This window comes from Rana temporaria, chromosome 13 (genome assembly GCF_905171775.1).
Source record: "Rana temporaria chromosome 13, aRanTem1.1, whole genome shotgun sequence".
Taxonomy (NCBI): Eukaryota; Metazoa; Chordata; class Amphibia; order Anura; family Ranidae; genus Rana; species Rana temporaria.
This window is the reverse complement of record NC_053501.1, coordinates 35,058,895-35,077,147: the sequence shown is the minus strand read 5'-3', so window position 1 is coordinate 35,077,147 and position 18,253 is coordinate 35,058,895. Positions and strand designations below refer to the sequence as shown.

At 41.6% G+C, this 18,253-nt stretch overlaps 1 protein-coding gene across 1 annotated transcript in view; it reads left to right on the top strand.

The window, feature by feature from the left end:
- Positions 1-18,253, top strand: part of MNAT1 (MNAT1 component of CDK activating kinase) — a 180,326-nt gene that overhangs the window by 106,383 nt on the left and 55,690 nt on the right. The window contains exon 7 of the mRNA XM_040333167.1: positions 3,526-3,647. Within this exon, the coding sequence (XP_040189101.1) occupies positions 3,526-3,647 (122 nt within the window). The remainder of the gene's footprint in view (positions 1-3,525; positions 3,648-18,253) is intronic.

The window sequence follows — 18,253 nt, the reverse complement described above, 5'->3', positions numbered from 1 at the left end:
TGGTTTTACACAGAGCAGCCTGGATCCTCCTCTTTTAGGGTCCTATGCTGGCGCTCCTGGCCCCTCCCTCCTGCCGGGTGCACCCAGAGCAAGCAGCTTGCTCTGGGGGCAACCAAGCATGCGCACATCCGAGCCATGGCTCTCTGTCCATTCATCCCGCCCCCTCCCTCTCCTGATTGGCTCACTGGCTGTGATTGACAGCCGATGGCTCCCGCTGCTGCTAAAAGCCAATCAGGAGTGCGAGTCCCTGGAAAGCCAAAGCTATTATGGACATCGCTGGATCGAGAGGGGACTCAGGACTCAGCGATTTATTTTTCCGTGACATTATGGAGGACATATCGGACAATTTTGACACATTCTTGGGCCCATTGTGATTTTCACAGCGAAAAGTGCTATAAAAATGCACTGATTACTGTGAAAATGACAATTGCAGTTTAGGAGTTAACCCCTTCAGCGCCCCCTAGTGGTTATGTGTGACCTCATTTGTGTTTCTAACTGTAGGGGGGCGGGGCTGGACGCGTGACGTCAGTGATCGTTGTTCCCTATATCAGGAAACAGACGATCACTGACAGCTCCACAGTGAAGAACGGGGAAGGTGTGTTTACACACACCTCTCCCTGTTCTTCAGCTCCTGTGACTGACTGCGGGATCGGGTCCCGTAGGGGCGGTCACGGAGCGTCGGACCGGGTCGCGTGTGCGCGCGACCCACGGCTGGGCTCTTAAAGGCGACGTGCCTGTGCCCAGCCGTGCCATTCTGCCGACGTATATTGGCGTTAGGCGGTCCTTAAGTGGTTAAATTGGGGTGCGTGTTATACGCCGGCGCGTGTTATACGCCTATAATATATGTATGTATGTATGTGTGTGTGTGTGTGTGTGTGTGTGTGTGTGTGTGTGTGTGTCTATAAATAAATAAATATATATATATATATATATATATATATATATATATATATATATATATATATATATATATATATATATATATATAAAAATCATTCATACCTGGTGTACTGACACCCTATCTCATTTCTTGAGGCATGAAAATGTCAGGAGCGTACAAATATCTCCCATATGACCCCTTTTTGATTGTTATTAACAAGTCAGCTTGGAGACGTATCGTCTAATATTTACTGTTGGGAGATTAAATCTCTTAATTGCCTTGCATTTTCCAAACGGCTTTGCAAACATAATTTAAGCACTGTCTCTTTTTTCATGATTTATTATTGCTTCAGTTTTGTTGGTGGTATTTAAATTCGATGTTTGTATTCAAACTTGTTAGTGATTTATTTTTATTTTTATTCTCTTCAGTCATTTTGTAGATTTTTAATAATGTTTTTTTTTTTTAACAAAATCATTTGTTGATTATAGTGGCCAAGTACATTTATTGCTTCTCAGATTTTGATTACCGTATATACTCGAGTATAAGCCGAGTTTTTCAGCACAATTCTTTTGTGCTGAAAATGCCCCCCTCGGCTTATACTCGAGTCACCTTTTTGCACCTGATCTCCCAGACTTTGACATCCCAGTACCGGCCTTGGCACACATGTAGCCGCACTCTTCATCTACAAGTGTGCAAAGTTTGTTGCCCAAGGGATCTATGGCCGGGGAGCACCGAATTTCTTTTATTTTTTTTTCAAAGCTGGGCATCCCTTCCATAGACTCCCATATTAAACGGTAATTTCTCCGGTGACTTGGGGACCCGGTACCGGCCGGTCTTAGGTCCCCTGGACCCGGGAATTGGCACACATGTAGCCCCACTCTTCCTCTACAATTGTGTAAAGTTTGTTGTCTGGGGGGACCTAGGACTGGGGAGCACTGATTTTTCAAAGCCGGGCACCCCTTCCATAGACTCCCATGTTAAACATCAGTCTAGTCATGGGCACAGTGAGGCATGGGCACAGAGAGGCATGCAGATGGATACCCTAGGCTTATACTCGTCCATACGTTTTCCCATTTTGTTGTGGTAAAATTAGGTGCCTCGGCTTATATTCGGGTCGGCTTATACTCGAATATATACGGTGAATCATTAATTTGCACATTGTATTTCGCTTATGTGTAGCCTGCTCCTATTAAAGGCGTTATAAAGTCAGATTTTTTTTATCTTAATGCATAGAAAAAACATTGCAGCAGCCACCCCAGCACCCCTTAATTACTTACCTGAGCCCCATCTCACTCCAGTGGGCAGGCGGACCCCCGCACTCTCGCGCTTTCTTTTTTTTTCTTTTTTATTATGACAGCTAGTGGAGGGGGAGAAGATCCCTCGCTAGCGGTCACAGGGAATTGGGGGTGGTCTGTGCGTGTTACACCCTGAATATGAGTGTAAGATGTTATAAAAGGTGAACTTATCCTTTTAACAAACAAAACAAAAAGAGAAAACAAATTATAGTAAGAATAATAGGAAAAAAATCAGCAGAAAAATTTGTAGTCAAAGGTCCTAAAGTAGACCCTGTCTACTTTTATTATATTTTTTCAGGCATGGGTAGCATTCCCAAAGCGGAACTCAAGACTTTTCTTGCAGGCACCGTTTTTAGTAGAATAGACTTTGTATACTTTTCTGTCAAATTATTTCACTTTCTCTTAGCCATTTTTCTTGTGCAGTACAGTGTATGCTTTTAGCATTATTAAGATGCTAAATAGTGTAGCCTAGTGCTCATATAGTGCAACTAATCTCTCAAGCATGAGAGTCGCATCATCACTGGCCACACTATGACAGAAGAACAAGGAGGGCGCTAGGGATGAACAAAGCTTTGGATGGTGTTTGCCGCAGTAGAAAGGTGAGGGAAGACATTGAGCTGCCATCATTGGGACACAAAAAGCAGGCTAGCGCTCTTGCCATACCCTCCGCTTTCAGTTATATGTTAAGCCATGGAATGTTTCTATCCTCAGAGCTGTTCTGGAGTCGGTTGCACTGTTATCACGAAACAGTGGAGTGAGGGAGTCAGTGAAGTTGCACAGTTTGCAAAAATGTGTGGTACTGAGTATTAATATTATCTGCAAAGGAGGCCAAATGTTAATTGGCTATTGATTTCTATGGATCATGTTGAACGTCAGGCAAACAGCTGAGTACAACACTGAGGGCCATGTATATGATTTGACTTGTATTTTTTTTATATTTCTAGTTCTGTTTGTCCAGTCTTTTGATCCAGGCACTTCTGCTAAAGAACATGAATAAATCGGTGGCCTCATTTTACTTTACTATGGTTAAACATAGCCACCACAATTACCAGTTTGCTGACTGGACAGTTAAGGAGCGGCACCATACTGATGGTGTCATTCCATGTTAGATCTACAGAACTGAGTAAAGCATTAACCTCAAGTGTTCTCGCTGCTTCCTTTCCCTTTTTCAAACCGGGATCTGATATGAACAAAGCTAATCTAGATTCAGATATTATAGCTATTTTAAAAAAAAAGTTTTTTTCCCCCCCCTAAGAAATAAGACTAGATAAATGGTGCTTGAAATTCATTATTGAAATATTATGCTTATTAACTTGACTCGAGCTATTTAACATTTTGTTTTCATTACAGGGTCATCATATTTCATCTGTTCCAATTCCAAAGCTGGAAGAATCTTTGTATCGTTATCAACCCATTCATATAGAAACGTTGGGTCCAGAGGTCCCTCATATAGAAATACTGGGAAGGCAGGGGTAAGTTTGTGTCCGGTTATGTGTTTTTACAGGGTCGATCTGATCACTTGTGCTAGCTGGGGAAACAACCTTGTATTTGTTCAGTGTATACGCTACTAATTTCAGAACACCTGGTGATAGTGAATTTTCCTTATACAGAAGCTTTAAAAGACTAATTCCATCCTAATATTCCACCTGCAACCCCCCTCCTTAAACACCCCCCCCCCCCCAGGTCTTCAGTCTAGTCATGTGCCACACAGGGTCCTCTACCACCAGCAATGTCCTTATTATATGTTGCAGAGTATAATTTTTAAGTTGGCCTTCCATGAAAAAAGGTTAATTTTAATACCAGCCATCACATCAAAACCAACTTGAAAGAATATTTGAAATCAAAATTTTTATGCATATAACCTCTGCCCCAAGTTGTGATGCTTTTGGGAGACGCAGCTCGCGTCACTGCTTCACCACTGCATCAGGGAAGACTGTGACCTCAAAATCCTCTAAGAATGCGCTCCTAATATGGGCTGAAAGGTCCACTTTAAGGTAGAATTCCAGTCAAATTCTAACTAGGGCTAAATCTACTCCCATCCTAAATTCTATCAGCCCTGTAGAAGAAAAGATGCTTATACTTGCCTAGTCTGAAGACGCTCCAGTCCAGACACATGATCAGGTCCCAGCCCCAGCTTCAGTGTAGAGGAAAGGCAGTGATAACTATTGCAGAGCCTTGGCAATGATGTCACCCATAGGCTTAAAATGGAACAGCTGTTGTCGGCTGCCCCTCCTCTACACTGAAGCTGGTCGTGTGACCGGAACAGAGTGGCTTCAGAATAGGTAAGTATAGACATCTTTTTACTTTTACAAGGTATATAGAATATTCTAAGAATGGGGGTAGGAGTAGATTTACCCTTAGAATTTGACTGGAATTACACTTGATCACTCCCGTCAGAGGTAGAACGATGGTCTGTCTTTGTAAACAAGGCAGAGCACCGTTCTGTGACAAGGGAAGACCGAGATCCTGTGTTTCTGCTAAACAGGAACATGGTTCTCTGTCTTCTCACAGTACAAGCACCACCCCACAGTTAGAAAGCACTCCCTAGGGACACATTTAACACTTTGCGCACCCCCAATGTTAACCCCTTCCCTTCCAGTACCATTAGTACAGTGTATTTTTTAGCACTGATCACTGTATTTGTGTCACTTTGTGTCTAATTTGTTCGCCGCAAAGTCGATGATTGCCGCCATTACTAGTAAAAATATGGCTTCCATAAATATATACCATAGTTTGTAGACGCTATAACTTCTGCGCAAACCAATCCTATATACACTTATTTGGGATTCTTTTTTTGTTCATCGAGCAATAAATAAAAACCACATCAAATACTACCAAAAAAATGCTCTATAAAGTTATACTAATGTCTTGTTTTTTTTTCTTTGTTTAAAAATAACAATCATGTTATACTTAACTGCTCTGTGCAGTAGTTTTGCACAGAGCAGCCCAGATCCCCCTCTTCCCAGATCCCCTGCTTCTGGCCCCTACCTCCTGTCGAGTGCCCCCACAGCAAGCCGCTTGCTATGGGGGCACTCACGCCAAGCGCTGCTCTGTGTTTCCATTCAGAGACCGAGCAGCGCTTTGGCCCTGTCCCCTCTCTCTTCTCATTGGCTCACTGAATTTGACAGCAGCGGGAGCCTTTGGCACCCACTGTGTGTCTCAGCCAATCAGTAGAGAGTCCCGGACAGCGAAGTCTCCCGTACAACATTGCTGGATCGAGATGGGGCTCAGGTAAGTGTTAGGGGGGCTGCTGCACACAGAACAGAAGTTTTTTTTTAACCTAATGCATAGAATGCATTAAAATAAAATAAAACTTCTGCCTTTATGACCACTTTAAGTTAAAGCTAGATTAAAGTTATAAAACATTTGTTTATGTATTGAAGTATGTTTTTTATATTTCTGCATTTGGCTTGATTGTTTTTTGTGATAAAAACTTGCACATTAGTTTTTGGTTCAAATAACATTTATCTGGTGTTAAAGAACCCCCCAAAAAAACAAATATCGCTTAAAAAAAATAGTGACTTTCTGACCCTTGAGCTCAATATAATGCCTAAACTTAACCCTTAACCCCTTACTAATCCCCAAACCTAATCCCTAAGCTTAACCATTAACCTCAGTGTAACCCCTAACACTAACTTTAAACCTCAGGCAAAATGTATACTATCATAGCGATTGTATATGGGGCTAGCAAATGTTAGCCAGTTCCTTGAATAGATTCAGAATTTGCTCTGAAAACAGGGATTCTTGGTTCATGTACAGTATATTGCAATGCATGTGAATGGATATATAGCACCAGGGTAAATGCACAGTTTTTTTTTTTTTTTATAAATCAGAAAGAACTTTTTATTGTGTCACAAGGTCAGTTGTACAATAAGAATAACACAAAAGAAAATGCCATCAGCACATACAGTAAAAACAATATAGTATAGAGAGGATGGTACAAGATTCAAAAAGCTAAGATATACCATTTCCAAACACAACAGAGAACGCTTTTAACTAGGGTTGTCCCGATACCGATACTAGTATCGGTACCAATACCGAGCATTTTACTCAAGCAAATGCTCCGATGCTTCACCCGATACCTGGGCAGTCAGGGTGATCAGTGCGGTGGGGGAGGAACAAGCACTGATCACCCTGTATAGATTTAAAAGTCTGACAGCCGGTCCTCTCTCTCAAACCCCCCTGCCCTCTTCCATGCATCTGTCCCCCTCTCTCTTCTCCCCCTCCATGCATCTTTCCCCCTCCCTTCTCCCCCTCCGTGCATCTGTCCCCCTCTCTCTTCTCCCCCTCCGTGCATCTGTCCCCCTCTCTCTTCTCCCCCTCCGTGCATCAGTCCTCCTCTCTTCTTCTCCTCCATGCATCTGTCCCCCTCTCTTCTCCCCCTCTGTGCTGCTGTCCCCCCTCGATCTGTCAGGATGGAGAGCGGAGGTAGGAGCCAGAAAACCTGGCTCCTTAGTTTTCTGAATGGACAGTCAGTGAGCACTGACTCTGTCCATTCACATAACCAAAAACATCGTAACCTCCTGTGATTATGATGTCTTGGCTTATGAATGAAGAGGAGCCGCTGTCTTCTCTCCATTCATTTTCAGTGCAGCGGAGGCTGCTGAGAAAGGGACTGGGGAATCTGTGTGCCTAGTCCCTTTCCCTGTCTCAAAGGGGAGATGTCAGAGGTCTGTTAAGACCCCTTGTATCTCACCAAAGCCCCCCAACAGGGCTGATTAAAAAAAAAAAAAAACATTGTAAAAAATAATAATTAGAATAACACACTGACACTGTCCCCACATCCCCCCACCCCCCTTTAAAAAAAAAGAAAGCATTGTAAAAAAAAAACAAATAAATAGTAAAATAAAAAAAACTGACGTGCCACTGTCACATGAGATTAAAATACAGTAACAGTAATCGGTATCGGTGAGTACTTGAAAAAAAAGTATCGGTACTTGGTCTTTAAAAAGTGATATCGGGACAACCCTACTTTTAACAAACGTACCCCTGCTTAAAGCCATATATGCTCATGTTGAGGGGACAACTGAGTGGCAGACACAATCATAGTAAAATAAGCAAAGGTAATGTAGGTGAACTAGCCACCACCCAACGGGAAGGTAAACAAACTTAAAATTCTGCCGTAACAGTGACCCTAGTGTCTTCAGCGGTTATTTCAGTTAGCCGTCCTGTGAAAAAGGGAGACCTAGAACCATCCTCAAATCCGTAGTTGAGCCAGAAGCCTGTAAATTGTGAACTATGGTGATCACAAATGGCTATAGACACTAAAAATTATATCTGAAGAAGTCAACACAGGACTAGTTGGGAAGGTGCTAAGCCCAGAGTGCCATATTTAAAGAAAATTATTGGCAGCATTTCTGTGTTGATATGTCAACTTTTCCTTGATAAGAATGCCATTTACCTGTTCAATTGACTGTGTCGTTGTTGGAGTATGCGGTGATGGCCACAAACGAGCGATCTGCTTGCGAGCAATATACAGTGATCCAAGTACTGCCACATTATTTGGAGGGGTAAAAAGTTCTTCATCAACCGCGCCTAGCAAGCAAGTCACTGGATGTATCGGGAAAAAAAGTGGCCTGATAAACAGACCCTATAATATCGGTCACATCTTTTCAATATCTGTAAAGTTTTGGGCAATGCCACAGAAAATGTATAAGGTCTCCATTAGCTCCCTCATGTAAACACCGTTTAAAGGGAGCTAAAGGTCTATGAGAAGACCTGGTTCTGTAGTTCAACTCCAACTTCAGTCCAAACTCAATAGTTTTTACATACGTATAAAATGGGTGCCTATTGGAAAGAATTTACTTTGTTTTGGCAACACTGGAAGTGATTGGAAAATCCTTGATAAGGGATTTAGACAGTAATGCAAATCCTTTCCCTCTCTAAGAAAAAAAATTATATATATTTTCTGTTTTTTTGTTTTTTTTGTTTTGGTGGCAGAATGAGCAGAAATCTTCCCAGCGGGCCACAATAAGAAATAAAAACCCAACATATTTTCTTGTGCTTCCCCATGTTAAAAAGTTTGCAGTGGGTCTCAAAGACAAATAACTTGAGATTTTACCAATGTACTGATATGAGGTTTACGGAATATAATAACAGAGTTATATTTATAACATTTTAGGTACTGCACTTTTATTTTTTATTGTCTTTGTTTTATATTGCCATGCAGTATTGTTTTCTTTTTTTCTTTAACCACTTGACACCCGCACGCCGTCATATGACGTCCAAAACGGGGACCTGTTATCCTGGGTGGACGTCATATGACGTCCTGGGCTTTGCGGGGGGGATATCTCAATGATGCCTGCACCCGGAGGCATCATTGAGATATCATTTTTTAGCGGCGGCGATCCTGAGCACCGTAAGAACGATCATAGCGGCGGTTCCGCCGCTAGATCGTTCTTACAGGCGGCGGGAGGGGACATCCCCCCCTCCCGCCGCCATCCGGTGCTTCTCCGGGCTCTCCCGTCCCACCGGGGGCCCGGAGAGATGATCGCCGTCCGCCGGATGTTTGCCATAGAGAAGACTGGTGACCATCTGGTCACCAGTCATCTCTATGACCGTCGGAGGCCCGGGCGCGATGTGATGACGTCACGCCCGGGTCCCCGTAAGTAAACAAACCGCAATTGCGGCTAGTTTGAATGAGATCTGTGAATTTTTTTTCACGATCTCATTCTTTCCAGCCTGCAGGAGAGATGTGGGGTCTTATTGACCCCGCATCTCTCCTTAAAGAGGACCTGTCACACACATTCCTATTACAAGGGATGTTTACATTCCTTGTAATAGGAATAAAAGCGATTGAAAAAAAAAAAAAATGTAAAAAAAAGTGTAAAAAATAAAGAAATAAGTAAAATAAAAAAGAAAAAATAATAATAAAAAAATTAAAATGCCCCTGTCCCCGGTAGCTCGCGCTCAGAAGCGTACGCACACGTAAGTCCCGCCCACGTATGTAAACGTCGTTCAAACCACACATGCGAGGTGTCGCCGCGTGCGTTAGAGCGTGTGCAACAATTCTAGCACTAGTGGAAAAATGGATATTACCGCGCTTATCAAAGGAGGGGAAACAGAGAGGGGAAGAAAGGGGGAGGGGAAATGAAAGTGATGAGAAGTGGAGGTACAGCTGCGGCACTGGAAGGTGTATCAAACCATAAGCAATTGAAAATGGGGAGGGTAGTGCTGCGCTAATCAGTGGTGAATGGATAAGTGAATAAACAGGTGGGGGAGGGGAATGAAAGTAGGTGTAATTGAAATGAGGAGCAATATAGCCCAAATGGCATCAGCATAAAAATAAATATAAATGATCAGTGAACAATAACAGTAATGGTGCAAATCATATAACTACACAGGTTCCTCTTAATGTGATGAAATACACTATAAGTAATGGTGCAAAAAAAATCCCAGGTAACTGTGCTAAGTGACACTCCTATATTGGTGATAAACAGTCCATCAACAGAGTTTGAAAAATATTAGCAAAAAGTATAAGTAAAATTTCAAAAGTCCAAGAAAGCAAAAGTGCAAGTGTAGGTCCGCAATATGGAGTGAGAGGAAAATGGGTATCCAGTGATCCTTTTAGGGTAAGTAAGGATGTCCCCTTACCTTACTGCTGTAAGGTAACAGCATATAGATCCAACCACATTAGATGGTTCACTCGATGGGCTCTGATCCAACAACGGCAGGTCCTCCTTGGAGTTCTCGTCCCAGATTGGTCAGTTTCTCGCCCCAAAGAAATAAAGCATCGATGGTGTGATACCGTTTTAAAAATTTTAATTCTCAAAGAAAATAGACAGGGGTACTCACATAATCCAAAATACAATTGAGCATGTAAAAAAGAGGGGCAATCTGTCGCCAACGTCACCTCCGATACCTCTCAGTGGACTCATGCGCATTCGTCACTATCATGTGACTTCCTCAGGAGTAGTGAGAGGCATAAATGGGATCCTTTTTATAAGGTGACTTGTTTAGTAGGCTGTAAGCCTACTAAACAAGTCACCTTATAAAAAGGATCCCATTTATGCCTCTCACTACTCCTGAGGAAGTCACATGATAGTGACGAATGCGCATGAGTCCACTGAGAGGTATCGGAGGTGACGTTGGCGACAGATTGCCCCTCTTTTTTACATGCTCAATTGTATTTTGGATTATGTGAGTACCCCTGTCTATTTTCTTTGAGAATTAAAATTTTTAAAACGGTATCACACCATCGATGCTTTATTTCTTTGGGGCGAGAAACTGACCAATCTGGGACGAGAACTCCAAGGAGGACCTGCCGTTGTTGGATCAGAGCCCATCGAGTGAACCATCTAATGTGGTTGGATCTATATGCTGTTACCTTACAGCAGTAAGGTAAGGGGACATCCTTACTTACCCTAAAAGGATCACTGGATACCCATTTTCCTCTCACTCCATATTGCGGACCTACACTTGCACTTTTGCTTTCTTGGACTTTTGAAATTTTACTTATACTTTTTGCTAATATTTTTCAAACTCTGTTGATGGACTGTTTATCACCAATATAGGAGTGTCACTTAGCACAGTTACCTGGGATTTTTTTTGCACCATTACTTATAGTGTATTTCATCACATTAAGAGGAACCTGTGTAGTTATATGATTTGCACCATTACTGTTATTGTTCACTGATCATTTATATTTATTTTTATGCTGATGCCATTTGGGCTATATTGCTCCTCATTTCAATTACACCTACTTTCATTCCCCTCCCCCACCTGTTTATTCACTTATCCATTCACCACTGATTAGCGCAGCACTACCCTCCCCATTTTCAATTCTAGCACTAGACCTCCTCTGTAACTCTAAACTGGCAACCTGTAAAGAAATTTAAGTGTCGCCTATGGAGATTTTTAAGTAACGAAGTTTGGCGCCATTCCATGAGTGTACGCAATTTTAAAGCGTGACATGTTAGGTATCTAGTTACTCGGCGTAACATCATCTTTCATATTTTACCAAAAAATTGGGCTAACGTTACTGTTTTGTTATTTTTTAATTTATGAAACCATTTTTTTTACAAAAAAAAGCCGTTTGAAAAATTATTGCGCAAATACGGTGCAAGATAAAAAGTTGCAATGACCGCCATTTTATTCCCTAGGGTGTCTGCTAAAAAAACATATATAATGTTTGGGGGTTCTGAGTAATTTTCTAGCAAAATAATGAGGATTTGTACATGTAGGAAAGAAGTGCCAGAATAGGCCCGGGAAGGAGGTGGGTTTTAAAGCCCGGTATTGAAGTGGTTAAAGAATATACTCAGATTTGGGGACCTGTTTTTAGGGTGGAACATGTAACAAGTTACCCCTGCTGCAGGCTCTCCCTGATCCCCCTTCTAATTCTGACAGCGGGCTGGGAGTCTTTACAATTTTGAAAAGAGCGTGGCCGTGCGGGGGCTCCGCCCACGCAGCCAGGTCATTCATTTACAGAGTTCTGTGATTGAATGAACTACAAGTACTGATAGCATTTGCAGCTGATGGATTGTAGTTGTCAATGAACTATCAGGATACTTCCTGTAATTGCCTGTCCATATGACAGGAGTGGAGTGGACAGAGACGGTCTTTAACCACTTAAGACCCGGACCTTTAGGCAGCTGAAGGACCCGGCCAGTTTTTGCGATTCGGCACTGTCGCTTTAACTGACAATTGCGTGGTCGTGGCTTCCTTTTTTTCCCACAAATAGAGCTTTCTTTTGGTGGTATTTGATCACCTTTTTGCGCTATAAACAAAAATAGAGCGACAATTTTGAAAAAAATTCAATATTTTTTACTTTTTTCTATAATGAATATCCCCCAAAAATATATAAACATTTTTTATTTTCCTCAGTTTAGGCCGATACGTATTCTTCTACCTATTTTTGGTAAAAAAAAATCGCAATAAGCGTTTATCGATTGGTTTGCGCAAAATTTATAGCGTTAACAAAAAAGGGGATAGTTTTTTTGCTTTTTTATTCTTTTTTTTTTTTTTTACTACTAATGGCGGCGATCAGCGTTTTTTTTTCGTGACTGCGACATTATGGCGGACACTTCGGACAATTTTGACACATTTTTGGGACCATTGTCATTTTCACAGCTAAAAATGCATTGTTTACTGTGAAAATGACAATTGCAGTTTGGGAGTTAACCACAAGGGGGTGCTGAAGGGGTTATGTGTGACCTCATTTGTGTTTAACTGTAGGGGGGTGTGGCTGTAGGTGTGACGTCATCGATTGTGGTTCCCTATAAAAGGGAACACACGATCGATGACAGCGCCACAGTGAAGAACGGGGAAGCTGTGTTTACACACATCTCTCCCTGTTCTTCAGCTCCGGGGACCGATTGCGGGACTCCAGCCGCGATCGGGTCCGCGAGTCCCGCGGCCACGAAGCTTTGGACCGGGTCGCGTGCATGCGCGACCCCACGGCTGGGCTTAAAGAGCCACGTACAGGTATGTGGATGTGCCCAGCCGTGCCATTCTGCCGACGTATATCGGCGTGAATGGGTCCTTAAGTGGTTAAAGGGGTTGTAAAGTCTCCAGGTTTTTCGCCTTCATGCATTCTATGCATTCTGTGCATGAAGGTGAAAAACCGTCTATGCTGCAGCTGCCCCTATAGCCCCCCCTTTTTCTTACCTGACCCCGTCCGTTCCAGTGACATGCACAAGCCCAGCTACTCAGGACGTGTGCCCCCATAGAAAGCTTCTCTCCGTGGGGGCACCCGATGAAGAGGAAGAGCCAGGAGTGCCACGGAAGAAGAAGAGGATCAGGGCTGCCTTTGCACAGAGCAGGTAAGTATAACATGTTATTTAAAAAAAAAAAACCTTACAATCACTTTAAAAGCTCTTACAAAAAAAAAAACGGATGCAAACATTTTACATTTATTTTTTTGAAAAAGGAGAACTTCTCCTTTAAAACAAACCTTTCCTGAGACACACATTGGGAAGTCTATTGCCAGTCCTCTGAAGATGCTAGTTTTCTGGCTAATGCACTGACAGACTGGGTTGAATAAGGTTTTAGCCAGTGACCTGGAACAAGTTTACATCTGTAACATTTTGATGCAAGAGTACCCTACATGACTGCAAAGAAACTATCATTTGTAGAACGAGAAATTGGAATGGAAGTATCCATGCATTTATTTTTTATCAATAGGTTTCTTTAATGGCTATACATTAAACCTATCCTGGCTGTTATGTGGCATCTCTTGCCCCAGTACGCAACTTTACATTTAAAAAATAATTGTGCAGAGATTGTAAAAAAAAAAACAACAACCTCTCTGGGTCTGTTTCCTGAAGATTGCTGTTGCTGTTGGTCTTTCGGGTTGAATGACCAATGGTATCATTCACAACTACCTGTGAGCCCAGGAATCAATGAGCTCCCCTTCACCCTGGGGGTACATCATTGTGCCACCCTTTTAGATGTTGTAAAGGGGGAATCCGAATCGTGCTCTGTCCTACAACAAAATCACTGATCTCTTGTACAGAGTAGGCTATCTGTTTTCAAACTGCATTGTACCAGATGTTTATGGGTTTATATACTTTTTTCATGCCGTTTCTGGTTATGAAATATGGTCAGAGTAATTAAATTATCTGGCCTTTCTAAGCAGCAGGGGAGGTATCTTTTTCTCTGAAAAGTTGAAAATCACATGGTGTTGAGCAATGTGCCAAGCGTTGCAGCGTTGCAGAGTCTTCATTTCTAACATAATGATAAATTCACCTGACCAAAGGTCCTTGAAGCACGATTAGTCTTTCCTCAAGTTAAACCACTGAGGAGCCTTTTGGCTGAAACCAGAGATGCAGAATGGCAAATTCACATTTGCGTATACAAATCTTCACTCTAACATAAACTAGCAAGTGTTGCTGTGGGCTGGTTGCTGAATATGAACAAAGGTTCTAATCGCAGCATACATTACATTTCACTATTTTACCAAAAGTATTGGTACACCTGCTTTTACACGCACATAAACTTTAATGGCATCTTAGTCCATTGGATTCAATATTGAGTTGGCCCACCCTTTGCAGCTATAACAGCTTCAACTCTTCTGGGAAGGCTGTCCACAAGGTTTAGGAGTGTGAGTATGGGAATGTTTGACCATTCTTCCAGAAGCACATTTGTGAGGTCAGGCACAAGGCTTGGCTCACAGCCTCCACTCTAATTCATCCCAAAGTTATTCTATTGGGTTGAGGACATAACCGCCACCCCAACATTCATGTCTTTATGGACCCCAGTGAAAGGAACTCTTTTTAGTCATCAGCATACCAAGACATTTTGGACAATTTCATGCTTCCAACTTTGTGGTAACAATTTAGAAATGGCCCCTTCCTGTTCCTACATGACTGCACACCAGTGCACAGTCCATAAATACATGGATGAGTGAGTTCGGGGTGGAGGAATTTGATTGGACTGCACAGAGTCTTGACCCCAACACGATAGAACACCTTTGGTATGAATTAGAGCCGAGACCGCAAGACAGGCCTTTTTGCCCACATTAGTGTCTGACCTCACAAATGTGTTTCTGGAGGAATGGTCAAACATTCCCATAAACGCTCCTTAACGTAGTGGACAGCCTTCCCAGAAGAGTTGAAGCTGTTGTAGCTGCAAAGGGTGGGCCAACTTGAACCCCTACACACGAAGTCTGGGGTGCCAGTTCATGTAAAGGCAGGCGTCCCAATACTTTTGGTAATATAGTGTACATTAGTAGTTCAGGGCCAGATCATTTGAGGTGGAACATTGGCAATCGGGTAGTATTCACCATGTTGTTCAGTAACGTTCTCCTCCAAAAATGGTAAATGTATTGCTTGTTACAGGTTAATGCTAGCTGTAGCACTATTAGGGAGATTATCTCAAACTTGTTGGTGTCTCTAGTACAGGATTTTAGGGGAAGTCTGCAGTGGGGATGCAGACAACAGTAAAAAAAAATTAGAAGCTTCTAGCCTTCTCTCACTCATCTATACAAAAAAGCATTATTACCATACTACATTGTATGGGCGTACTGCAAACTCTACTATGTGCCAAATGTAATACTATGGGGGGAACCTAATGCATCTTCCGTGGTGCTGCCCCAAATTACATTGTTGCTGGGCAGCAGTAGTTGGCACTATAAATTCAGACTTCCATGTTACAATACCAACTAAACCCATCATATGTATTCTGGGCATCCTGGATGATCTTCCACTTGATTTTCAAAAAACTGCTGTTAAAGCCCTGTTTTAGGCCCGTAAGATGCTAGTGCAGTGGAAAAGTGATAGGGCCCCCACTTATAAAGAATGGGTTTCAAGTATGGGACAAACCTTAGGCTTGAAAAATGAATATTCCAGCATTGAGGATGCCCGTACAGGTTTGACAGGCTTTTGGACCACTGACTGGCGGTACCTGGGTTTTGCACCTGTGGACTTAGTATTAAAGCGGAGTTCCGGCCATAATTTCACTTTTTATATATAAATACCCCTGTAATACACAAGCTTAATGTATTCTAGTAAAGTTAGTCTGTAAACTAAGGTCCGTTTTATTAGGTTGTTACAGCATTTAGACACTTTATAAAATAGAAATTGACTGGGGCCATCTTAAGTGTGGTCATCATGAAGCCAGACTGTATGACTTCCTGGATTTCAGCCTTGCAGATCTCGCACATGCAGTGTAATAGGTTTCAGATCAGGTTTCAGCACCTGTACTGTCCAAGTCACATGATTCTTTGAGACTGGGGAGTGCACAGGCTCCTGGAAAGTTACACCCACTACATTCCCAGGAGTCTGTGCGGTGTAGGTTAGGAAGCTTAAGCACCTAGGTGCAGGAAGTGGGAAGATGAACTATTTTGCCTAGCAACAACACTTTGAAGGCATCTAAAAAAAAAAATTTTTTTCTTAAAGGACTAATGACATTTTTTTAAAACTACTGATGTAATGTTATATTTATGGGTGGAACTCCACTTTAAATAGAATGTTGGGTTGAACTTTGCAATATGGTGTTTAAAGATACTGATGGAATTGCTCTCCGTATCTCATGGTTAATGTGGGAGCACTCCGATATGTTGGCTATCAGGTCATATGGCTTTGTAATGCTCTTCTTTTATGTCGTACGAGTACCCGCTGTCCCTTTCATTGTAATATGCCGTACATAACTTTGTGAATCCACTAATGTCGTATATTTTGGCTGTGAATGTTATGCTGGCTTATTAAAGCCTAATAAACTTTATTCCTTATTTAAAAAAAAAAAAAGAGAAAAAAATATCTGAGCTTATAGGCTCAAGGCCTTTAAAAGTCATATGTTAATGTGGGCAATAACGTATTCACGGTGGGATTTTTTAATACAAATGATCTACATTCTCAAAGTATTCTTGAAATTGTTTTATGTCTGTCTGTGAAAGTGTTTGTCTTGAATATTTTTACCTTGGAATGTTAATTTTGTTTCAAGCCTTTGTTCCCAAGCTTTTGAAAAGTTTTCTCTTTAAGAAGTGTCTTTTCAATGATTTTAGCAGAAAACATCAGCCTTAGCAGACAGTTATACGATACTGTGTAGGATATATTGTTCAGATACTGTTGCAGTGAAATTAAAAGATTTATTTTTTCTTATTTTTTTTATTTTATTTTTAAGCGAGGATTCGCTTTTGAGACAATCTTCTCTTTTGTAGGCTGAATGTGGTGGAGGGTGGACATATGAGGTTTTATTTATCTGCTGGCACTAATAATGGGTTGCTGCCAGACAAGCGGTTAAAACAAAATTCCAAAAACTTTAACATTTTCCTTTGCTTACTTTAGTTTTGGGACTGCAGGAAAGGAAGATTGTATATAGAGCAGCAACTTGTCGGGGTTTTCTTTTTTTTCCTCACATCTTGGTTTGCCGTTTCTCAGTCAGCACTTTGCACACAGGCATTTTGTTCCAGTAGCCTGGTGACACAACTTTTACTTTCCCGGTCTAATTGCGTGTATTCTTGAATTTGATAAAAAGAAATGAATAAGCTGACTGAGGAGCACACTTGGTGGCCGAGAAAGGGTTAAAACCTCCCACAATGTGCTGCTGAAGCAGCGCATTGCCAGCGGTATAGTCGCGGTGCCCCATTGATTTCAATGGGCAGCAGCGGTGGAGAAGCAGTAAACGCACCGCTCCTTCACCGCTACAATGATGTGACTAGCAGGACTTTTTTTTACCATCCTGCTACCGCAATGCTCCAGTGTGAAAGCCCTCTGGCTTTCACAATGAAGGGAATGTGACAGCTGTTTTGGGGCAGATTGCAGGCGCTATTTTTAACGCTATAGCGTCTGCTATACGTAAAATCATGCTTTACTGTATATGCAGTAAAGCATGCTTGTTATACTCAATGTGGATCTTCTCTGACACAACATTCAAGATTCAAAAATGTTCAGTTGGTTCAATTGAAAAAATGTATACATTTTGGGTGAAAGTTTTGTAAATCATGAGAGAAACCATTGTTAAATTCCTATTTTTTAATTGTGAATCATATTTATACCATCTCCCTGTGTATTTTTATACCATATCCTTCTGATTTTTGGTGTCAAATAGACTGACCCTTGGCTGAATCCAATTCTTTTGGGAGCATGTTAATTCTTTTATGATGTCACACTATGCTCCTTAGTGCATTGGTGCTCAAAGGCTGCCAGGAGGGCATATTTTATTCACTATCAGGTAGGGACAGAGCTGTATAAAATATTAACCTGTTGTTAACCTGATTCTTTCCAAATCAGACAATGTGATTGTCTGGATTTGTTTCCACATTTTGTCCCTCATAGTTGAGGTATACCTATGATGACAATTACAGGTCTCTCTCTCTCATCTTTTTAAGTGGGAGAACTTGCACAATTAGTGGCTGACTAAATACTATTTTGCCTCACTGTATATTGCATTTTACAAAACATTACAGAGCTACAGATTGAAAAGGTATGGTAATTTAAAATAACATTCAATTACAATATGACAATTGTATACACTATATATATATATATTTTTTTTTATTTGCTATCTTTTTCTGTCCACGAAAGTGGAGTTACCCTTTAAAAATTGCCAGGAGGTAGTTGTTTTTGCATGTCTTCTTTCTCCCAGCATTTTTGTTTGGTTCGCTGCCTGCAACGCACACTAAATCCACCTGTAAAATGTT